Below are 23,968 nucleotides of genomic sequence, written 5' to 3' on the forward strand. Positions count from 1 at the left end.
TAAAATAATATAAATTATTATCGGTAAACGTAAAAAATTTGTTAAAGCATTTTAAAAACGTCGCGTAGTTATCACATAACGTTAACCATATGTTTCTCACAATTTACACGAAAGATTACGCATATCCGAAAAGGAGGACAACGTTGAAAAATTTATTGGGTTGTTAATAATTCATTTATGTCGCGGTATCGATGAAAATCAACGCCGTCGTAGCACGATCGATGATTTCGACCTTGCGAACGACGAACTCCGTTATATCGTGTTTGTAATTCCTAATTTTATTAGCAACATCGAAGCCAAGCTTGCTAACTTTCTCGAGCTGTATTGTACGATAAATTCGTTAACGATTCCATCGAATCGATGAAACTTAATGAAAACTGGCTAACTCGTAGACATTGCACTGGATCGATTTGAAAGTGACTACACTAGCGTTACACCTAACTTGTTATTGTCGACACAACAAATACATATGGGATCGTTTGTTTGTAAAGAGGAAATTAGGAAGGAAGCGAAAAAAGAAGAAAAAAAAGAAGAAAAGAAAAGAAAAGAAAGGAATAAAGAAAGAAAGAAAGAAAGAAGAAAGGGTGACGCTTGAACTATTGTGACATGGTTGTTTGCGGTGAACGCTCGAAGCGAAATGTCGCGTATGTTACAATTTTTCGCGGTTGCTCCTCCAAAGAGAAAGTATAAACGGTTTGGGTATATAGATAGGTACCTACGTAAAAGGAAACATGCGAACTTATGTACGTGCGAGTATTTGTCAAAGAGTATAGCACGCTTTGATGGGAGTTGGAGAATTCGTGAGATGTCGAGAGGAATAAAATAGAGATGTACCATCCTTCAAGCGTCCCCCCTGGCGAGAAACATATTTACAACGTTCTCACATTTGAATGGATCATAGATACATAAAACAAAATAATGATAAAAGGTGATACCCTTAAAGGTATAGTGTAATATTCGTGTCGTCGTATCTCACATATAAAGATTTTACCGACAAAATATTCTCTACGACGAGATGTAAGTTTTAGACCATCGAGCAAAGTAGATACCATAGGTAAGTTTTACACGTTTATTGGCAAACGATCGAATTAAACTTTGTTTTCTTACTCTCGGATAAATTTAAGCCGCACTGTCAAACGTTTTAAAATTTGATTGCTGATCAAAGATACGATCGTAAGACGATCCGAACGAAGGTTAATTCTCCCTTTTGTTGATGCAGAGCTTCGCGTAAATCCTTACGATACACAAAGATCTAATTAGAATACATTTAATCTCTCGTACATGGGGTTTCTCGTAGACTTAAAGTAGACATGCACGTTCGAGTTGTTACGTTGATCTAAGAATCTATATATCTGATTTTAAAACCGTATACATTGATTTGGCCGATTTAACTAAGGTCAACATTTTCAACATTATACGTTTGACGATAAATCGAATTAAAAAATATTTCGTGATATTGATAAACAACGTCGCTACGCTATTTTAATGTTTTACTAAGAGATATCGAGCAAAATTAGAATTTATTAACGAAGATAATATATAGCAATAATCTTATTACCTTTGCGTTTAAAATATTATAAAATTTCGACGTTACTTATTTAACGAATCCACCAGTAATACCGAAACACGTAATTTAGTTGTTCGTTACGGTCGATCGAGATTATGGCTATTAGTTTAACTTTCTCGCTATATTCCAATGTCCTGTTTCACATGGTAACACCAGACGACAACATTTGTCACTTCACTCGATGAGGTTATTGAAAGTACACCGATACACGCTCGTAGATAACACCATACATCGCGAGAGAACGATTACGATCGATCCTTATATCGTAAATATGTCAGCGAGATATCATTTTGATATGGCCCGTTGTAAGAGATTTATTCGTATGAATATTTCTATAAAAGAAAAAAAAGAGTTTAATCTCGTATCGCAATATTTCCAACGATTGAAGAAAAAACAAAACGAAACGAAAAAAGGAAAGAGAGAAAAAAAAGAATAAAAGGGAAAAGAAAAAAGAAATAAACAATTCTTTCGAATCCGAAAGTTCGATACGCGCGCGGACGTTTTTGTTTTTCTCCTTTTTTTATTTATTTATTTATTTATTTATTTATTTATTTATTTTTAATAAAACGATTGTATTCTCTATCTATGAAATCGACATATAACGATATATAACGAAAATCATCTCTCAAAAATAAAATATATATACATACATGTATGTATGTATGTATATTTTTTTTTATTCGTTTCATCTCGATATCGATACATCTCTGTATCGAATAAAATCGACGACAAAGTTGCACGGTCATGGCTTCGTAGATACAATCGAGGATCGTTACCAGCATGGCTTGTAACTTGTCTAATTAATGTCTTAGTTCGAATTTGGCGGTGCTTCTCAATCGATGCCACACAGCCGTGTCATGAAGGTAATTCAACGACGAAGTTCGAACAATGGCAGGAAGTGGGAAGATTTAACGAGCACGCACGGATCTGGTACAACTTTATGTAATTGTTAATGCGCCCGAGAAAACAGAGCTTAGAATGAACTTTCATAGTCGTAGTTTCCATTATTCATCGGTTACTTCGTTCACTCGTTAATTTGGAACTTTCGTATATTTAAGCAAGAAGTAGTAAGTCCCTTTTGAAATGGCACGTCAGCTTTATCACTATGCATGATTATCTCCGTCGACTGAAACTTATCGTCGAAGAAAGATATTCAATCTTATTCTAATTCACGAATGGAAAATCTAATAAATTCCGAATGATCCGTCGTCATAAAGGAAACGAATGTTATATAAATGAAAGAAAGTAAAGAAACGAACAATACATTTTGTTTTATTTTTCACGGGAAATATATCATCGTTGATAATGATATTTCATTTATTAAATAAAACGGAACAATCGAGTGGAGGAAGAAAAAAGAAGATTTTCGTTCGTTTTCAAAATTACCTACTTGATAAAATATATTCCTACGAATACGTGAGATAATAGAGCCGGAGTTCGCCGGGAACAAATTAAGAAAATAATTATAATACGAAAAGAGTTTATATTTAATTAGCGATGTTAACTTCCTTTCCATCCGGAATAAAAGCTTTTGAATTCTTCTCGCGCAAGATGATTTCATTATTTCTTTTTCTCTTTTTTCTTTTTCTCTTTTTTCTTAAAACAATTTTACGCTAAACGGGACATAAAAGTTTTGAGGTAAACTTAATAAATAAACGGTGAACAAAGCTATCAAAGAAAAAATGTGAAAAGGAGAAAGAGAAAAAGAAAAAGAAAGAGAGAGAAATAGAGAGAGAGAGAGAGAAGGAAAAACGTTGTGGGATCGACAAATCGTCGACTTCTGAAGTTGCTTTCAGCACCTATAGCGAAGGGTAGGTTCTCCGACATCCCGTCTAGGAGGAGTCCAGGAAGCTCGTTTGAAAGAAAACCGGAGGGCCATTAAACGTTGCAAAAGAAGGGTTGGGTACACGTGAGAAGGGCTGACAAGGATAAAGGCGTCGTTCTCTTTTCAGCTCGTATTAGACTTGGCTTCCTCTTGATGCGTGTCTTTCTCTTTTCTTTCTTCTCTCTCTCTCTCTCTCTCTCTCTTTCTATCTTTTTTTCTGCACTCTCAACCGAGTGGATGCAGAACTTTTGGACGAGGAGAGTTTCAAGAGGAAGCTCGACTGGTTCGCATGGACGCGTGCGAGGACATTGTCAGTGACAATGAGAGAAGAACCAAGGGTGAGTATCAATTACGTAACACCCGTTAGAGTTTTCCGGAAATTCGGGTAGTAAGTCAAGCCCGAGAGGACACTGGAAACTATGGAAGGTGAACAATGCTCGTTGCTCGTACCACGACCACTTTTGCATTTGCATATGAATTGGAGGAGTAGTCCTCCCCCTTTCTCTGAAGGTGGTGGTGGTGATAGCGATGGTGATAGTGGTGATGATAGTGGTAGTGTTGATAACGACGACGATGGTGGTGGTTGCCATACTTCCTTTACCTATACCTATCGTTGTGTCGTTCCTATTTAATATAACACGAGTCTATCCTTCGACACTTTTCTTTCTGAATCTTTCCGCAAATCTTTCGAATACAATGAAATTAAATTAAGGGACGGATCTACTTTAGATTTCAAATCGAAACGGCAGGAACAATTAGAGTTCAGACAAAGAAGTTCCCTTCCAATTTATTAGTTCCTCGCGTGAATTTGATCGTGAAGACTCAGCCGAGTTAGTTGATGCTCTTACCAGTGCAATAACTTTTCTAGAAGACGGGGGAATGGAAGATAAGAAAACGGTGAGGATGAGTCTCTTCTATCCTTTTCATTCTTTCTTTCTCTCTCTCTCTCTTTCTCCTTCTTTAGGAATACCTAGCTTCATAGATTACTACTATCCAAAAGGGTGTAATACGATTCGACTTTTAAAGCTGACGTATCGCTCCTTCTGTCGGCGTTTGCCATTGGATAGGTACGATTCTAAACTGGACAATTACTATAATTGCATTAGAACTCTCTCTCTCTCTCTCTCTCTCTCTCTCTCTCTCTCTCTCTCTCTCTCTCTCTCTCGAATATTAGTTACGGAATAATGTTAGAAGCTTTTAACCTTCCCCTCAGTATTTATTAAGAAATTTTCTGATTTACGAAAGTAAATCGAAATTTTTCGAACGATTATAATATAAATTTATGAAGAATGATTTTTTTTTTTTTACTTTCTTTTTCATGCACATACCTCTCTTACGCCAACGAGTCGTGTAATAGATCCTTCGAGCGAATCTAACTCGGTGAAATCTTGCAAGGTACATAACCCTAGCTTTCCTCGACTAGACTCTAGACTGGAACACTGAGTAAATATGTGGTTGCCCGAAGCAACGAGCGGGCAAGCTTCTGAACGCGTATATAGTATACTTTTCGTCGACTGGCCGAATCTCTACCAAGACAAGATACATAAGGGTGCGTGGATACTCTCTATGCATTTCTTCTTATCTGTCTAGTTTTAGGAAGTTCAGACGAACATTAGAAGGCTTTTCAAGGAAGTTTAATTCGTATGAAGATTTTCTTAAATAAATATCCGACGTATAAAATTACGTACAAAATTATTTTATCGCGTTATTACGTATTCGCATTATCTTCAATAATCTCGATTTCTACCTTGAAACGTAACTGTGAAAAATTTTATCAACCAGTCAAACGTCTGATTAATTGTTATAATATCTAATTAAATGTGCGTTATACTAGTAGGTAGAATTAATGCTAATAAATATCTATTATATTTTTGATGAGAGTCTACTTGATGTAACAAGTAGACTTTATGTTACTCGCAATTAGTAACTCACAAGTAGTTTTTATCCTTGAATCTGGACATCTACTTGACTTAGTCTACGCTACAGACTAGTCTAAAGCTTTTGACACCATTCGTTCGGTGATAGTAGTACACTTTTCTTGGTTTCTTAAATTAGATGCAAAATTACTAGGCCAACGGAATACAACGTGGAAGATATAAAAACGTTATTTCGAAAGAAATTCAAATAACCGACTTATCCCATGGATCTCGCCAGGCCCATTACTTTTCTACTTTCTTATCGACAACGTATCTTTGAATACTTTAATGACTCCGAATTTCTATTATTCATGATTTAATTAACTATTGTCTTTAATTTATTTTCTCGTTAGATGACCTCGATAGATTTGGCTCTTGGTGTATCATCAATGACTAAAATTTAGATTACCAGAATGTACTCTACATTTAAATAAATTAGTTCCTATAAATAAACGAATAAATAAACCAGCCTCTTAAAAAAAAAAATTGAATCAATTAACCATAAAATACTACTGGATGGGTCATCCATAGAAAACGATTAATACGACAGACGCATTCATTAATAAATTTGACAAATAAATTAAATAAATAAATAAATAAATGAGCCTAGCGTCGAGATTCAATCTTTTATTAAAACATCGTGTAAATATTAAGGCCGTAATTGAACAGCTATTTGTAATTAATCGTAATCGAAAGATTAAAGAAAAAAACTTGTATGAATTAATTATAAGAATTCGTTGAAATTTCAAGATGGATGATCCATAAAGACGATCGTAAGACATTCCTGTGGCATCTAAACTAGTGCACGTTCGCACTATTATTAAATTCATTCTGGTTAATTATGTTCTCTTACGGGCTCTCGTAAATCGCAACATTGGTCGCGTACCTGTTATTGTACCATTCCTTTCCTTTCCTCTCTCTCTCTCTCTCTCTCTCTCTCTCTCTCTCACACACACACACATACACACATTCTCACTCTCTCACTCTCTCTGTCTTTCTCTTTAGCAAATTATAACGAGACTCTTGATATCGCAAGGACCAAAGGAGAAGCAATTAAGGCGTAACGACGTGAATGAGATAACGTGGAAAGACCGAACGCGCGGCACAGGTTCTCCCTTAGAAAAGGAAGAGAGGGATAGAGAGAGAGAGAGAGAGAGAGAAAGTGTGTGATGAGAGAAAGAGAGAGAGAGAGAGCATCGTTTACGATCTTGATATAGTCCTTTCCATTGCATTAGACGCGTGAACACGCGCGCATAAAGCCACAGAGAAGATACATACGCGTGTCTATCGATGAAACACACACACAAACATATCCTCACACATACACAAATTCTTGTTTACAATTAACACTATGACTTTGTCTTATTAGCATGAACTAATTAATCCAAGGGATTTAAACTTCACGCCACCTTTGGTCCTTCTTTCTCTTCTCTTCTCTTCTCTTCTCTTTTAGAAGCTTTATCGGAGCATGATCGAGACACTTTGAAAATTAGCAGGGACCTAAGGAAATACTTTGGTCTCGTTATCTCGTAGCGCTTCCGAGAAAATCGAAAAAAAAAAAAAGAAAAACCGAACGGACCAAGACTCGCGAGAAGAAAAGGAAAAAAAGAAAAGAAATCTTCGACCTACATTAAAAAGAGTGACGTTAAGAACGTTGCACTAATCACCTACCTTCCTTACCAATGAATGATACGAAAGGAAACGGATAATTACATTTTCTTTCTTTTTTTTTCTTTCTCGACCCAGATACACACCCTTCTTGTTCTTATTCTTATTGTTATTTTTATTCTTATTCTTATTCTTATTTTTATTCTTCCTTCTCAGAATCATTGCAACCCCCTTCCCTCTTAAAATCATTCGTATCAATCGAATTGGAATACTCGATTTCCTGAAATATTTCCTTTTTTTATCGGCAATAATAAAGGAAATGACCGAGTCAAAGTTCGTCGATGCAATTCGCGGTTGCGGATCGATGCACCGCTTGTTTTCGGAATTTCACGTTCGTTTCGAATGGAGGTCAAGGAGGTGGCACCCTCTCATCTTGCTACGTTCCTAGAGCTGCGGTAACATCGTGACCCGTAAACGAAAAACGCAGAGATGCAGACGGAAACTAGCCTGAGATGGAGAGCAGATAAAACAGGGGAAAGAAGAAGAGAAAGAGAGAAAGAAAGAAAGATAGAAAAAAAGGAAGAGAGAAAGAGAAAGAGAGATAGATAGAGAGATATATATATATATAGAGAGAGAGAGAGAAAGAGAAAGAAAAGTAAGTAGTAGAAACTTTTTAACGTCTGTTTCGTCGAGAGCGTGTTACTATTTTACAGAATATTCGCTACAGAGTATTCGCTTTGCTTATCGTTTTATTCGAAATTACATAAGTAATATATATATATACATATAAAACTTTATATTTATCATCCTTAACATTCTCTCTCAAAATTTGCAAAACGAGCCTAAAATTATAATACGTTCGAATATAATACTCGTGTTCGTTTCGATACACGTATCGTGACGTAGCTTCGATCCTTGCAATTTTCCAGGAAAAATCGAAGGGAAGAGACCGAACTGAATTTATCGAAAAAAGAAGCGAAGAGAGAAAGAGAGAAAGAGAGAGAGAGAGAGAGAGAGAGAGAGAGAGAGAGAAAGGGACAAAGAGAAGGAAACAGAGAGAAAGAGAGAGAGGGAGGGATAGTTAAGGGCCCATAGAAATTGGAACAAGAGGTACGTACTGTTCTAACGATCCCTTGAAACTATCGGACAAACAGAACTATTCGTCTTTATCGTTAAACTATACCATCGAATTTATAGTTGGAGAAGGTAGATAGTATTAGAGAAGGGTGTTTCTCTCTATCTCTTTCTTTGGTCTTTGGATATCGGATAAGTAACAATGTTTGCTGGATACAAGCGAAGGGGAAACTAGTGTGTTACCTCGCGAGAAAAGGATGAACAGGGCGTCGCGTTACGTCAGCGCCGAAGAACACGACACTAATCTCCGGATTCGTCCTTTGGGAACCGTAACGACTAAACAGAGATAGAGAGAAAAAGATAAAGATAAAGATATACATATATATATATATATATATATATATATATATATATATATATATATACCGTATTGTCCCGATTCGCACAGAGTTTACTTTTGGAAGATGCGTTCGACGTCGAAGAGACCAATGTACTTCCCTCTTTCTCTCTATCTCCATCACGTTTTTTCTTTACATTACCTCTGCGTGTGTAGACATTCAATGTGATGCACGTGAGAAATACGAGAGACAAGAAATTCGAATGGAGAAAGCTTTTCTGCTAACCCAGACGCATTGACGGTCGAACGAGATATCGCATCGTCGTGTAGTATTTAAAGAGAGAAAGATGTTATCTCAAATGGACTGTTTCCTCTTTCCTTCTTTCTTTCTTTCTTTCTTTCTTTCAGTCTTTCTTTTTTATTTTCTCTCTCTCTCTCTCTCTCTCTGTCTTTCTTTTTCTCTCATTCCACGTTCATCCTTGTTAAGGCCTTTTCGTTTCAACGTAAATGCGAGCTTCCAAGCCGTTGAAAGCTGCCAGGATACTCAACGACCGCGAGTACGTGGAAATTTCGTAGGTGTGAGTCCACGAACGTGACAAGCTTGAAAATTCCTTTAGGGCCTTTTCCACCATCCTGAGAGAAAAGACCCGTCTTGTGGAAACTGTAAAAATAGATTAAGTGAGTAGGCTATTCGAGGCTGACCGCAATACTTAACTCCCTTAGATTCTAACCTTCTTCTCTTGGGACTTGAAGAAACTCATGCTCGTCTTGTTTCTTTTTTTCCTTTTTGTTTTTTTTTTATTTTCTAACGCGAAAGTTGAATGATTTTTTTAACATTAGAATTGCATTACTTTGGAAAACTAGTTCCCCGATGTTTCTCCTGCATCGTAGATATTTAATACATCGTATATTTCAACACGCCACGCTTTTTAACGTGGAAAATTTACTCTCTCTCTCTCTCTCTCTCTCTCTCTCTCTCTCTCTCTCTCTCTCGTCCTTTCCTTCCTTCCCTAGTTAAAAATAATTAATATAACTAGCACCACAGTAAATTGATTAGAAATTTGTTTTAAAAGTATAGCTCTAATAAAGAATGCTATTACTGCGGAGAATGATTTGATTGATAATTATATTATGATATAAAAAAAAATTTTTTTTTCAAAAGAAAAATGAAAGAAAAAGAAGATTAATCCTTAATATCTTAGATCAGAGAAGAATTCAGAGGAATTTCAATAAATAAAGTTACTTCGAGTGTTAAGTATGAAATAAAAGAAAAAAAAAAAAAAAAAAAACAGAAAAAAAGAAGAAACCTCCATACAATGTTTTGAAGTAACAAAATTAATCGTATTTAATCTTCTAAACCAACTACATCGACCAACAAAAAGAGTTAATTCGTGCGTCACGTAATATTCCTCTTGAATGCATACGTAACTTTTTTCTCGAAAAAGTATAATTTAAAAGAGTTATACAAACTGAGAATGTCAAATGCGTTTCACCCGGTATATAGTACGGAACCGCACATCTGTGATCCTTGAAAAAGAGATGTATTTAGATACATACATACGTTCAAGTGTAAAACAAGAAATATACATATACGTATATGTACATATATATTCATATATACATACATACATACATACATACATACATACATACATATACATAATATATATATACATGTGTATGTGTCCGGAAATATAACAGCTCTTGCTAGAGACGAGAATGCACTAAAATGGAATATCGTGATTTATCGTCGAACACGGGCCAGTCAATTTGTCCTATTTCCACGCGTGAACTGTCTCCCATCGTGAAGCCTTGTCCCGTAGGATGCTTCGATAACACGGCTTTCGTTTCATCGAAATACAAGCACGATGCTTGTTTCGCGACATTTATGGACGTTTCGTTACCACGAAATTCTTCTTATCGAGAAATCCGAACATCCAATCAATCGTTTTGCGTATCAAAACGAAAGGTATTAATCCGAATATAACCTCGAGCTATCCATATTCCTCTCTCTCTCTTTCTCTCTCTCTTTCTTTTACTCGTGGATCAACTGGAATAATGAAATTCATATCCCACGTTTATTAACTTTATTCTAATATCAGGAATATCACTTAATCATCTACTCTCTCTCTCTTTTTTTTCCTTTTCTTTCCTTTCCACCTCGCTAAAAGTTGAGATTGCTAAAAGGACAGCTCGTTTATTCGCGACAAAATTGAATTCGGAATGAGGAAGAAATAAAAGGATAAAGGAAAAGTTCAAGAAAGAGAAAAGGAAGGATACGTAAAGCCTAACAAGGAATTAAGTCTTTTTCTTTCTTTCTTTCTTTCTTTCTTTCTTTCTCTTGCTTTCTTCCTACATCTCTTTCTCTCTTTATCTCTCTTTCTCGTGTCTTTCTCATTCTTTCACTCTCACTCTTCAGTCCTTCAACGTTAACGTTCCTTTTATTCTCGCTCGTGTGTGTCGCCGGCAAATCTTATTTAAGGCAGATTTATCGTCGGCCTCCGGACCTGAAATCGAGCTAGGATATTACGCTGGAGCCGGATGCGCCTTTCACAATGCGACTTCTCTCCACTCAAAAAGTGTCATAACTCAAAAGCCGAGCGCCTCTTCGAGCACTTCCGCCGTTCCAGCACATCGTGTGCCAAAATCTTTCTCTCTCTCTCTATCTCTCTATCTATATATATTTCTCTCTCTCTCTCTCTCTCTCTCTACTCTTCTAGTCTGGACCTATGTACTTACTCACTGACCTTCCATCCTTCGTCTGATAACTACGCGTCGACAAACTTCTTTTGAGATAAGAGCCTAAATCGAACCTTTCGTTTTTTTCATTTCCCTAATGGACAAAATAATCGATCCTCTCTATCGTTTCGAATGATCAGGAATATAATTTTCTTTCTCTCTTATCATATATTATATGAAATGTTTCTCACTGGACGATCATACCATCGAAACTCACAAATTTGTTCCGTATGATCCTGATGTAATTGGGAAAAAAGGTTTTGTAAAATCAATCGCGTTTTTTCCTCTTTTTGTTCTTCTTTTCTTCAAATTTGTTTTCCTCGTTTCTTCATATTCGTTTCCTTTTTCTCTTTTCTTTCTTTCTTCCTTTTTTTCTTTTCAAATTCATCGCGAAAAATTTCCTATCACGGAACAAATTGGCATTCGTTTATTTATAACTCGTTAAACGGGAAAATTTGTAATTGATGAACGTGAATAATCTAATGTAATTTAATTACGTAGGATATCGATAATAAAATTAAAATTAAAACGTAAGGTTATGAATATAATTCCGAACGATGTTTCGTCATGATTATGTATCTATTTAGTTTTCAAAAGTTACACCTTGCAATTTTAACTATTTAATATGTATTCGTTAATGATACAATCGTCAGAGTTATTTGAAATTTATTAAAAAGGATATTATAATCGAAAATAGGAAAGCGAGGAACGAGTGATGTGAGAGGAAGAAAAAAGAAGGAAAGAAAAAGAGAAAAGAAGGAACAAAAAAAAAAGAGTTCGATCTTTGGCAAGTTAGTTAACAAGTTAATTAGCGTTAAGTAATGCGATACACGAGAAAGACCACCAATGTTGAAACGATCTCGACGAATAATTAAAAAAAAAAAAAAAGAAAAACTCAAGAAGAAAAATTGTTGCAACGACGTGTATGAAAAATATGTTACGTTGGCACGTGAATAATAATCGACGAGCAAAGGCAAATAGAAGAAAAAGAAAAAGAAAAGAAAAAGAAAAGGAGAACATTCAGGAGAGCGTTCTTAGTTTTGTAAAACCGATTGATTGGTCGTGCTTCCTTTTCTTTATAATCGAAATGAAATTCTGTCTTGTTATAAAAGAAGATAGTATTAGGACGATGACAAAAGACTTTTTTTCTTTGTCGAAAGAACGAAAGTCGATCATTCGTAACAACCAACAACGTCGAATAGGTCCACCGTGCGTGACGCAAGTTATCGAAGCTACGATGTTGCTTTTCGCTTCAGTAACATTCCCGAAAAAGAGTTTGAAACGTTTCTTAGATCTTTTCTCTCTTTCTTTCTTCATTTCTTTCTTTCTTTCTTTCTTTCATTTCTTTCTTTCATTTCTCGCAAACGAAGAAACCATAATCCCGTCCCTCCCGCACCAACACCCCAAAACCCATTAATCTTGGATTGGCTAATTTACGCTCGAGCGAACAACGTAACGAATATTTATTTTTTTGTTCTATCTTGAATAATTGTGTTTTGTAATGTCGCAGAGTGAGAGGTAAGGGTGGGAGATGTTCGATCAAAGTCCCAGAAACAGATCCAAAAAGGAATGGATCTTATGAAAACTTCAAAAGTAGACCTATAAAAGGCAACGAGCTATCTTAACAGTTCATTCTCATATCGAACGATCACCGGTATAACAATAAGTGTTACTTGCTAACCAAATCTTTTCATCAGAAAGCAAACGGAGAAAATTCGAGTAGTAAAGATGGCTTTCGAAAAAGTGAGTGTATACATTTTCTGAGATATTTAAAAGGCGTAATATTTATTTTCTTGAACGTATATATATATACATATATCTATCTAAATGAAAATATCGATCGATTTTATGAACGTTGGAATCTTTACTGGATAAAATAAAGAAATAAATGATTAAATTAAAATTAATTCGCAAAATTAACGCGTTTAATATGTTGACGTAAATTAGTTACTCGCCATCACGGTAATCGTCTCGACTGTAATCCTGAGAACCGTGAAATCCGATGGTCATCATGCACATTCCTTTCAACATTTTCACGGTCCGGTCATCGGTGAAAATCAGGAAGTGACGTGGAAGGACAAACATGGTCATCATCATCACGATTACGTCGCTCATCCTCACTACGAATTCTCTTACGGTGTCGAGGATCATCATACCGGTGATTATCATGGACAAAAGGAACATCGAGATGGTAAGAATTCACGAAAACGATAATTCTATTTTTTCATCGCCTTAAATTAATCTCCTCCTTTCTATTCGAACACTTCTTGTCCTCCTTTTCTTTTTTTTTTTTTCTTTGCGTGTACAATATCAAGAACGACGAATTAAATCTCATAAAAGGAAATATTTCAAGCAACAAACACATCCTCCCAATTCATCAAAACAAATTCAATTTATAATGTCATTATAACTTATTACTCATCCGATTGTGACTATTTTACCGATATTTTATATAAATTAATAATATTATGATAAATATGAGAGATATATGGAATATGTATATGATTATCGATAGCTATACGTATTTCGTGATTGAAATTTTTTAATTCCTTTACACCATATACCCTAATTGGCTTCACGTTCAAAGGATAACTCATGAATACGAATCCTCTCCGGGATTCCCTTTTTCGAAATTTCCCATTTCGGTTTTTTTATTTACTTTTTCTTTTTTTTTCGTCATTCACGTTGCATCACATCATTACCAAGTATTTCACGAAATATTCGTCTATGAATCCTTTCAAAAGGGCTAACTCATTCCTCTCATTTCTCTCTCTCTCTCTCTCTCTCTCTTTCTATCTTTCTATCTTTCTCTCTCTGTACGTGTAAAAAATCCTGTATCGAATTTATATTTCTATAAAAGTCGATCGAACTAATTAAATCAATAGTGTAACGTAAGCTCGCCAATTCGAAAAAAATATCCAAACTATTGAAACACACACACACACACACACACACATGAATTCAATTTTTAATTCTATTAAAACAAAAAAAGAAGACAAAAAAGGGGGAAAAAGGAAACAAAAGAGAAAAATTTTAGTGAGATATAAGCCGCTCACTTTGAGTATTAAACTTTATTTCGAAAGATCCGCTTTAAGCCTAGTCTCTATTCCGTTTGTTAGCATCGTTGTTAAGTTAGACCCGCAGCCACCCTTAATAGACTTAACAAGAACGTAATATTATGTAAGAGAAGTAATTATGCGCACGCCAGGATCTTCGTTTTCAGAGAAAGAGAGAGAGAGAGAGAGAGAGAGAGAGAGAGAGAGAGAGAGAGAGAGAGAGAGAGAGAGAGAGATAGAGAGAGAGAGATAGAGACACGTTAATCCGAGTATGCTTAGTTAGAACTTGGTCTGTACAAAGAGACACCAAGATGATGGACGAATTCAAGGATTCCATTGAATTCGTCAAAGAACAGACATATATACTATATACTATATATATATATATATATATATATATATACACATGTATAGTTAGGTAATCACATCTCTTTGTATATTAGGATGATACTTGATGATTAACCCGACAAATGAAATTTGTTCGAGCAAATGCATGTTATCAAAGATCTTTTGAATTCACAACAGCTTCATCTTAACCTACATAAATCTTTATCTATGTCCATGAAAATTATATATACAACGTATACATATATATATAGTGTGCTCATCGAAAAGAATAATACATACATATATATATGTGTATACATACGTGTGTACATCTATAGAGTACGAATCACATTTCTTGGTATATTATATCAATGGTACTTGATGGTTAAACCGACAAATTTTGCTGAAAAAAATACAAGTTATCAAAGATCTTTTGAATCTGCAACAGCTTCATCTTAACCTATATAAATCTTTATCTATGCCTATAAAAATGATATATAAAAAGTGTACCGATCAAAGAACATAATACGTATGTAGATATACTAATGTATAATCCTATAGAGTACATTATCAATGATACTCGATGAGTTAATTCGACGAATAAAATTTCTTCGTGAAAAAGCGAGATCAGAGATAAGTTTTTCAAGTCACTGCAAAATCGTTTTCATTCGTACGAATTTTTTTTTTATATTATATTTCGAATATTATATATATATATATATAAGTACTGACGATATTCTTTTTCATTAATTTCCACAGGCAAAAAAGTAATCGGTGAATATACCGTAAAGGAACCAGGTGGTAATATTAGAACCGTCAAGTATCACGCAGGAAAAGATGGTTTTTACGCTCACGTACACAACAGCAATGGAATCGATCACGAATATGGGAAACACCATTAGAAGATATAACGTTCGAAGTCTCGACATACATAAATGCATATCATATATATATATATATCCTATAATATCTTACGCTATCCATTTCCATTACCAAAGAAACCTTATTCCTATCTTACTTGTTATTCTGTATTTTTTTCTTTCGAAGAAACCCATTAAATAATATTAAATCTCATATATCACAAATCGTGTAATTTTTTGTTCGTTAACTTAATGAACGAATGAAATAGGGAAGATAAGAATTGGAATACGAATAGAAGAAACAAAAAAAGAAAAGAAAACAAAAACGAATAAATAGAAAGAAGAATAAGAGTACGTGAAAATGTAAAATGAAGAAGAAGAAAGAGAAAGAGAAAGAAGACATTTTTGTTTGTTCGTGAATGTTCAACAAAAGCAAGAACACGTCGTTCTGTTTATTTTCTCACCGTTACCCTCAACGTCTACTATAATATTCACCTCTTCGAACGATCGATGAGATACTTAAGTGCCCTCGTTTTCTGCCACTCTGCAAAAACATCAAAGGTACCGGGAGGCTTTTGTGTTAGTAGATATGTGTGCACGTCCATCTCTATGTATGCGTGTCTGGATGTGTTTGAAGTGACGTTAAAAAGACTTCGTCACGATGAAACGAAACCTTTAGTGATCTCAAAGACCTGCGAGAGACTATCGAAATTTACCACGAGTCTATTAGCTCGTCTTTCTCTCTCTCTCTCTTTCTTGTATTCTCACTCTCTACCATGCAACTTATCACTTAATTACAATGTCTCTGAAAACAATTAACCAAATTTCTTTATACGACAAAGAAACTTATTCTACACTTTCAAATAGGTTCATTAATTACTGTAAAGTCTAAAATAATAACTTTGTATATAAAGTTTGTCTGCGTGCGTGCATGTATCTATCTATGAACCCGTATATGTTTGTACGTGTGTGTGTGTGTTTCCATAGAATTACTTTGTCCTACGCATGACGAAGTTTCGATTTCATTTGAAATCATTTTCCATTCTCACTCTCCGCGTGAAATTCACGATCGACAAGCAACGTGCGGAAACTCGAAAATGGTGATACAGTTTTGTCGACACAACGCTAGTGTTTTGACAGGGTATACTGTTCCATTTGTACAACAACGAGCCACTTGAATAACGCATGAGTTTAACAGATATGACTATTTGATTGTCACGAATACGTGACAATCAAATACCGCACTCCCCGGATACACACCCATGTGTATACCAGTGAAGCGAGTAAACGCATACATTCCGTCGATGCTTTCGCTCTATGAAACACTATAGAAACGTTTTTTCGTCCTTGCCTGACGAAATTTCGATCCGACGAATAATTTTTATTAGTATTCAAACGATATTATTTAATTTCCCCATTAAATGCCTCCTAATTCGTGCGTACGACATTTAAAAGAAATTAATAAACGAATAAATAAATAAATAAATAAATAAATTTCCCATTCGAAAGTAAACAGCAGGAAAAATTATTCACGTCCATGAAACATTTTTAAATGGATATAATTTTTCTCCTCAATTTTATTATTCTTTCAATACGATCGATCTCGAAGAAAAGAGGTTGGTGAGCGAAGACGTGGTAGAGAAAGAGAGTTCGATAGAAAAGAAATTCATTACGAATGATTTAATATCAGATATAATCGCAAGTACGTAGACGGATAGTGTACCATTGAATCCAATAGAAACTTCAGATCGATCTAATGGCTTAATCGGAGACAGGATACAAAGCCACGATGAGGTTCGAAGCTCATTGAGAGATTCGACTGATTAACGAGGTATAGAGCGTCATTGCGTAAATCGGCCTACAGAAGGGAGTCAATGAAAGGCACTTAATTGCATTTGGATACAATGCTCGACCCTGTAATATTCTCTTGTACGCGCTTTAACATCCGCGTTGTCAGCTATTGCCACGCTCTAATTTTCTCTCGGGAAAGTTCATTGTCTACACGTCCAGAGCTTGTTGTGTTCGGCACCCTCCACCCCTTCGTTCCTTCTCACCCCTCCGCCAACCCACCCTCCTATCCCGCAGCCATGTTACCCCCATCACGTTAGTGAGCGCACGCGTGTAATGCGCACGTGTTAAACGTCTCTCATAAAAAGCAGACGTCTATTGCTATCAGAGTTTTCTTTTCCCTTCGCTATCTTTCCGATCTTAACATTTAATTTACAACCAACCTCCGTGTATAATCTTTTGATAGCTGATTCGGAAAGCACAAATACGAATAGTACAATCTTTCAACAACCATTAACCTCACCCACTCCTTGATGAACGTAGATCAACGTTTGAAAAATATAAGATTGATCGATGATAGTTTAATTACGTATCGTACGTATGTATTCTTTTCATCATTGAAATTAAAGACTCGTGATATTTTCGAATATTCTTGTAATTGTAAATCTTTCTTTTTCTCTTTTCTTCTTTTATTTCACGATTTGTCCTCTTCTATCGCTTTAAAAATTCCTTCACGATTCTCCAAATTTTATTTGTTTTTCATTAATCGCCGACTCGGTATTCCGTCTAGGGGATAATCGTGTTTCGATTTTAGTTACGATGCTTCTAGTTTTATTTGCGTTCTTCGATGAAGAACTATTTCAGAAAAGAAATTAAATTATAAAGTTGTGTTAATATCGTTCGCGAATAAGTTCAAATATAATTTCTAATCGTCTTGACAACGATATACGCGAAAGAGATCCGTATTTCACTCGGTTAAACGTGACTTTATATATCAGGTGATTTTATTCGAGTAACTAAAAGAAAAAAAAATATGATGCATCAATTTGATTGTACGACGTTATTGGTAGACATAGAAAAAAAAATGATAATAATAATAATAATAATAATAATAATCTTGTTTGTTTGAAAATTTCTTATCGACTTATTGATGTAATTTTCTTTTAAGAAAACGCAATTACTAAATGCCAATGGGAACTTTCCAACGTATTTCTTCATTTTAACAACCAGGAAATGAGAGTTCGAACAAAAAAAAAACAAGAAAAAAAAACGAAGAAAAAGTCAATAAAACGGGATAAGAGAAAATATAAAAGAAGGATTGTAAGTAATTCTAATATATTCCAAGTGTTACTTAACCATTAAAATATCTTTCATTTTCTTAAAGCATACACGTCTTTGGGGCAAAGTAAGTACTTTAACGATGAGAAATAACTGCACAAATTTAACTACGAATTCGAATCTTTATGTAACGCGAAACGTTTATGGAAATGGAAATTAATTATTAGCTTTCCCCTTTCACAATGTATTTCCTTTACTTTGTAAAATACGTTTGAAACGTTTAAAGTGCCTCCTTGAATATAGACTCGTCAACCCAGATACAATTTAGCAGAGAACTCTACACGACCATTTTACTTTTGCAAAAGATTTCAACAAATTCTTTTTTCTTTCTTTCTTTCTTTCTTTCTTTCTTATGTTCTTTCTTTCCGTTCTCTTTTCATCCTTCTCTTTTTATTTTTGAAAGAGAATTATTTAATTGAATCTTCCAACTTTACTTCAAAAGTTTATACAGCGAATGTTATATATAATAAATGAAAATATTAATTTGATTATTTTAATTGAAAACGTTGCTCTTGTAGATTCGAACAAGTATATAAAGAAAATCGAATCGAATCGAATCGTATCGAATGTTATCGAAAACTCTAGTCTTTTATATCGCAAACATGCTGTATTAGTAAAGTACAACATCAAAGAGAAATTAAACGTTTCAAAGTTTCCAAAAGCACATCCCATTGGAAATGTTTGGCTTTAATGATAGAGATAAGTATACGGTTCGTATAAATTTCGATTTATTTCCAATGATTACCATAAATGTTCACGTTGATTGACATTTCGATATGTGTAGATGGTATTTAGAAAAAAAAAAAAAAACAAAAAAAAAGGAAAGAAGAAAAAAGAAGAAGAGAGAAAAAACAAGCGAACGAAAACCAGAAAAAAACCGAAACGAAAGAAAAAAAAAATTTATGATGTTGGAAAGTTAAAAGGAAGAAAAAGGAAAATAAAAAACACACACAAAAAAAAAGGAAATAAATTTAAACAAAAATAATCATTACTCACGATTTACATTCTGCTCGGACTGACGCAGTACATACATATGTACGTACTACGTACATATACATACATATGTAACACGTATCAAAATTTATCAGGATTTTCAAACGATATATGTGTAATCACGGATGGATGTCGTTGTTGTTGTTGTTGTTGTTGTTGTCACTGTCGTTGAAAAAAATGGGGTTATTCGAAGTGTAACGTATAGTTCGCGTTTGTAGCAACGGACGTTCCTGTATCATGGGATGATACAGAACCGAGAAAATTGAAGTCGACGTGAGAGAATGATCGATAAGTTGAGAAGAAGGGAAAGGAACTTTTTTTTCCTCCTCCTCTCCTACCCACTCTGTTATTTAAAGCATATATAGTACTCGAATAGCATGCAGATAATGGTAGATGAATGACGCCATGTTCCAAACCAACATAATTATATTTCCGCGACTTTAACAACAATGAAAATGATCAATAACTTTACCTTCTAACGAATTCATTTTCTCGAATTATAATCGCATTATCATGTTAGCGAAATGTTACGATACACATTAGTAATCCGTTTCGATCGTCGGTTTTAGTTTGTTTTATTTTTGATAATAAGGTAAGAGACACGAATGGTTTCTGTGTTTAACTTTTTTGTTTTCAAAGAAGAAACTCGTATACGTTATTCGTGTCTTTGGTTTAATACGAGCCGTCGGTGTAGAAAGAGCTTTATATATATATATGAAGTATATACATATACGATATACAAGTACGTATATATGGAAGATATATAGTTTCTTCTTTTGTATTCTATATTTAATCTAGTTTCTTATACAGGATGTATTGTATCGTCCAACTAGAACCATTTGATATATTGAGTTTAAATATCGTCGGAATTTTCAGTATTTTATATCTCTAAATAAACGATATAATATATAGTGGTTATATATAATATCATAATATAATAGTATAGTATTGAGTTAAGTCTAGAATGTATTATACATTTGTAAAAAGTATTATTATTATCCAATAAACAATCCTGTATGTGTGTGTGTGTGTGTGTGTGTGTGTGTGTGTGTGTGTGTGTGTGTGTGTGTGTGTGTGTGTGTGACAAAACTGAATTCAGTATTTTTTACTGAAAATTCCAAAATGGACATTTATTTATTTATTGCACAATCCAGCACTATGGTACACTATATTGTATACGAATGTTCGATAAAAGATATTAAATATAGTGTTATTTATTCAAATATAAAATACTGAAAAGTTCTGATATAATTCATTGACCGATCAACTTCTTCTTTCGATGATAAAAAATGTTTTCGAAGGAAATAATTATTTCATACAGAAAATAAAAAGAATATTCTGAACAACACAAAACTTTTGTTATAGTGATCGATATCTATCTGAATGAATTTATATATTTTTCAATTTTCATTACTTGTAAGAGTTACATAGTAACGGTATTATAGTTATTTAAATTATTTCCCGTATAACTTATGTACCGTATAAATTACTTTATTATATAAAATTTATTAAATCATAGATCATAATATATCATTTACTGTCGACATTCGATCGATCCTCTTAAAATAAACTGATCAAGATCTCCTAACAAAGATATTACTTTATCAAAGGTTGCATTTTAGTTAATTACACGATGTGGCACGATTAAGAACGAAGCAAAAAAAAAAAGGGAGAAAAAGAAATAGTAGAGCCGAAAGAAAGGTGGAACTAATGGTGGGATCCGTCTTGAGTCGCGAAGATTAAGCGAACAGTGAAGGAATCGGAAATGGGATGAGAGTGGAGGAAGTCGAGCGCAAAGTGAAACAAATCGTCGTATAGGGGTTGAACTGGGGGATTACTAACACATCTCTTGATATTTTTTCCTTAAACTTCCCTCATCGAAAAAGATGACAAGAGTTAATATTCATGAATGACGAAACAATTGCAATCAAACGAAATCCTTAATCGTACGATTGTCCTTATTATAATCATATATCGAATATATCGAAAGAATGGCTAACAACAAAGGTCATACAAATTTTCTTAAATATAACTTATTCTTATGAAAAAAATCTTAAATATATTTATATATATATACAAATATATATGTTGTGTGTATACTTTGGCAGATAGCCGCATTGCGTGTAGATTATTAACGATGCGATGGCGACGAGATTAGCTCTACGCGGACGACGTCGTAAAAATCTTAATTACAGAATAGTTTGTCCTTGGGCTAAAAGCTAGCCGATGCCAGCCGGCGCGCGGCAGCAGAAATCGTCGGGGCAATTAAAACTTCCGGACGGTAAGTTTAATGCGCTATACTATACTCCGATAAAAAGTGTAAACGGTAAATGAGATTTCGACGGAATAAACTAGATACCAAAAGTAAGAGAAAGAGAGAGAGAGAGAGAGAGAGAGAGAGAAGGAGAAAAAGAATCGAAATCGAACGGAATTCTAATTCTTCTTTTTTTCTTCTTTTATATATATATATAAACTTTTTTATTTTGTTTTGTTTTCTCATTAAAAGGTGAAACCAAGGAAGGGGAAAAGGCTTTTTCTTTTTTTCTTTTTTTATTTTCCCAAGTGAAACGAAAGGGTGGAAGTAGAACGGGATGGAGGGGTTTTACTAGTAAGCCACTGGTATAAAGGAACACATTAGCATGGCTAACAATAAGCTATAAAGCAGTAATAGGTGGCTGGCTATGCTTTGCGGAGTATTATTAGTTAGGGCACGGCGTAATTATTACGCCGATGTCGATTACCATTGACGATAGCTATTACGTATTCCCTTAAATAATCTACAGTGGTACTACTTTGTACCATGTCTAATTTTATAGAAAATGTGGAAAATCAAATCTGATAATAATTAACGTTCGTATCTATGATAAAGCAGTTGCATTGTTATTTATAATATCGTAGAATTGATCAGAAGATTATTCTGAATTGTTATAACGACTGAAATTTCATCACGTATAAAGTGTGAAGTTCATTTGAATGTTATTCAATGTTATTTGTAATAATACCTTTTCATTTAATATTCTATGATAATAATTAATTAACGAAAACATTTCATTACGTTTGTTTGACTTTATTATAGCTTTCTGCAAAAAGAAAAAAAAAAAAAAAGAAAAGAGAAAGGTAGAAAATGAAATGTAGTGACAAAAAAAAATGAAATTACGTCTGTGTTATTAACCTATGATTTTGATTTTTATGATAGTTTTTAAAATATCTGTTTTTCATATCGAATACCCAAACACTCGACCGATCGAAAATTTATTGATCATGCAAAACGTGATCATTCAAAACGCATATTTAAAGTAGTCGAATGACAAAAAGCGATTAACATGATTTATGTTAGCGAGCATCAACGTTCTCCTCATTTGTAAAATTTACATTTTATCGAGTTGCACGTGGTCTTTTGTGCCCAAACGAGAAAGCAGCAATTATTATCGCTTTTCGAACATTCCATGGTAATACGTTTTATTACGATTTATCACGAATTCGTGTTATCTCTCACTCTCTCTCTTTTTCTCTCTTTCTCTCTCTTTTTGTTAATCTCTCTCTCTATCTCTCTTTCTCTGCCGAATATATTTTCTATGACATATTTTCGAAGGGGCCAATTATTTCGATTGCAATTAAATTGTTATTATAGGTATATTAATTTTATATAACTGAGTACTTAATTCAATGAGATCGATAGAAAAAAAGAAAAAGAAACATATTCAATACGTAACATTGATTATAACTGACTAAATACATTCGAAAATTTCTCAAAAAATCGTCCAAATTTTTCTTTCTTTTTGTCTCTCTTTTCTCTTTCTTTTTCTTTTTCTTTTTTTTTTTTTTTGACATAAAATTCATCAAGCCGAAAGCAATTATGAAAAATTGTTTTTCTCACTTTAAAACATTACGAACGTGAACGACAAGATATCCGATATCTTTTATGCATTACGATAATGGAAATAAAATGAACAGTATTCATTTATTCGATTGATTCTAAAATAAAAACCATTGAACTTTTCACTTGCTCCTTTTTTTTTCTATTTTGTTTTTTCTTTTTTTTTTTCTTTTACATCGTAGATGAGATAACGAAGATGGTTAAAAAAAAAAGAGAAAAGAAAATACAATAATTGACATAAAAAAAAGTATTTAAAATAAAATAATAAAAAAAAAAAAGTTGTCCACTGACTAACCAATTAGGAATAAATTATCTTCTTCGAAGAGTACATCGACATAAAAACAAATCGTAGATCCATCGAGAATAAGATTAATTAATAAAAATCGATCGGATTTACGTCGACGCGTTTAATATATCTTTGTTTTTTTCCTCGTTCTTTCTTTTAACGAGAAATTCACGAACGGTGTGTCTCGCTTTGAAAGTAAGAAAAGAAAGAAATCTGAAATCTCGTTGGTAATCTACTTTTAATATCCTGCGTCGATGAAATCTCGATATGAGAAGAAGCATGTTCCGCTTGAATCGTTCCGATGAGGAAAAATAAAAAAAGAAAAAAGAGAGAGAGAGAGAGAGAGAAAAGAAAAAGTAAAATAAAAAAGAAGAAAG

General features: G+C 34.0%; 1 protein-coding gene and 1 long non-coding RNA gene across 6 annotated transcripts in view; one reads left to right on the top strand and one right to left on the bottom strand.

Annotated features, from left to right (window-relative positions):
• The window catches only part of LOC127071782 (cuticle protein 7-like), a 35,502-nt gene extending 17,384 nt beyond the window's left edge, over positions 1 to 18,118 (top strand). For 3 of the 5 annotated variants that reach the window (XM_051011429.1, XM_051011430.1, XM_051011431.1), the window contains exons 2-4: positions 12,577 to 12,809; positions 13,014 to 13,257; positions 15,209 to 18,118. In XM_051011429.1, the coding sequence (XP_050867386.1) occupies positions 12,795 to 12,809; positions 13,014 to 13,257; positions 15,209 to 15,351 (402 nt within the window). In that variant the 5' untranslated portion in view covers positions 12,577 to 12,794 and the 3' untranslated portion in view covers positions 15,352 to 18,118. Of the gene's footprint in view, positions 1 to 3,673; positions 3,731 to 12,576; positions 12,810 to 13,013; positions 13,258 to 15,208 lie in introns of those variants that run through there. The other 2 variants (XM_051011432.1, XM_051011428.1) reach the window with 2 other exon arrangements.
• Positions 8,160 to 9,540, bottom strand: LOC127071789 (uncharacterized). Its single transcript, XR_007785224.1, has 2 exons — positions 9,059 to 9,540; positions 8,160 to 8,988 (listed from the first exon to the last, which is right to left on the bottom strand). It is a non-coding gene; the product is annotated as an uncharacterized LOC127071789 (long non-coding RNA).
• Positions 18,119 to 23,968: the final 5,850 nt, after the last annotated feature.

Source organism: Vespula vulgaris, chromosome 23, assembly GCF_905475345.1.
Source record: "Vespula vulgaris chromosome 23, iyVesVulg1.1, whole genome shotgun sequence".
Taxonomy (NCBI): domain Eukaryota; kingdom Metazoa; phylum Arthropoda; class Insecta; order Hymenoptera; family Vespidae; genus Vespula; species Vespula vulgaris.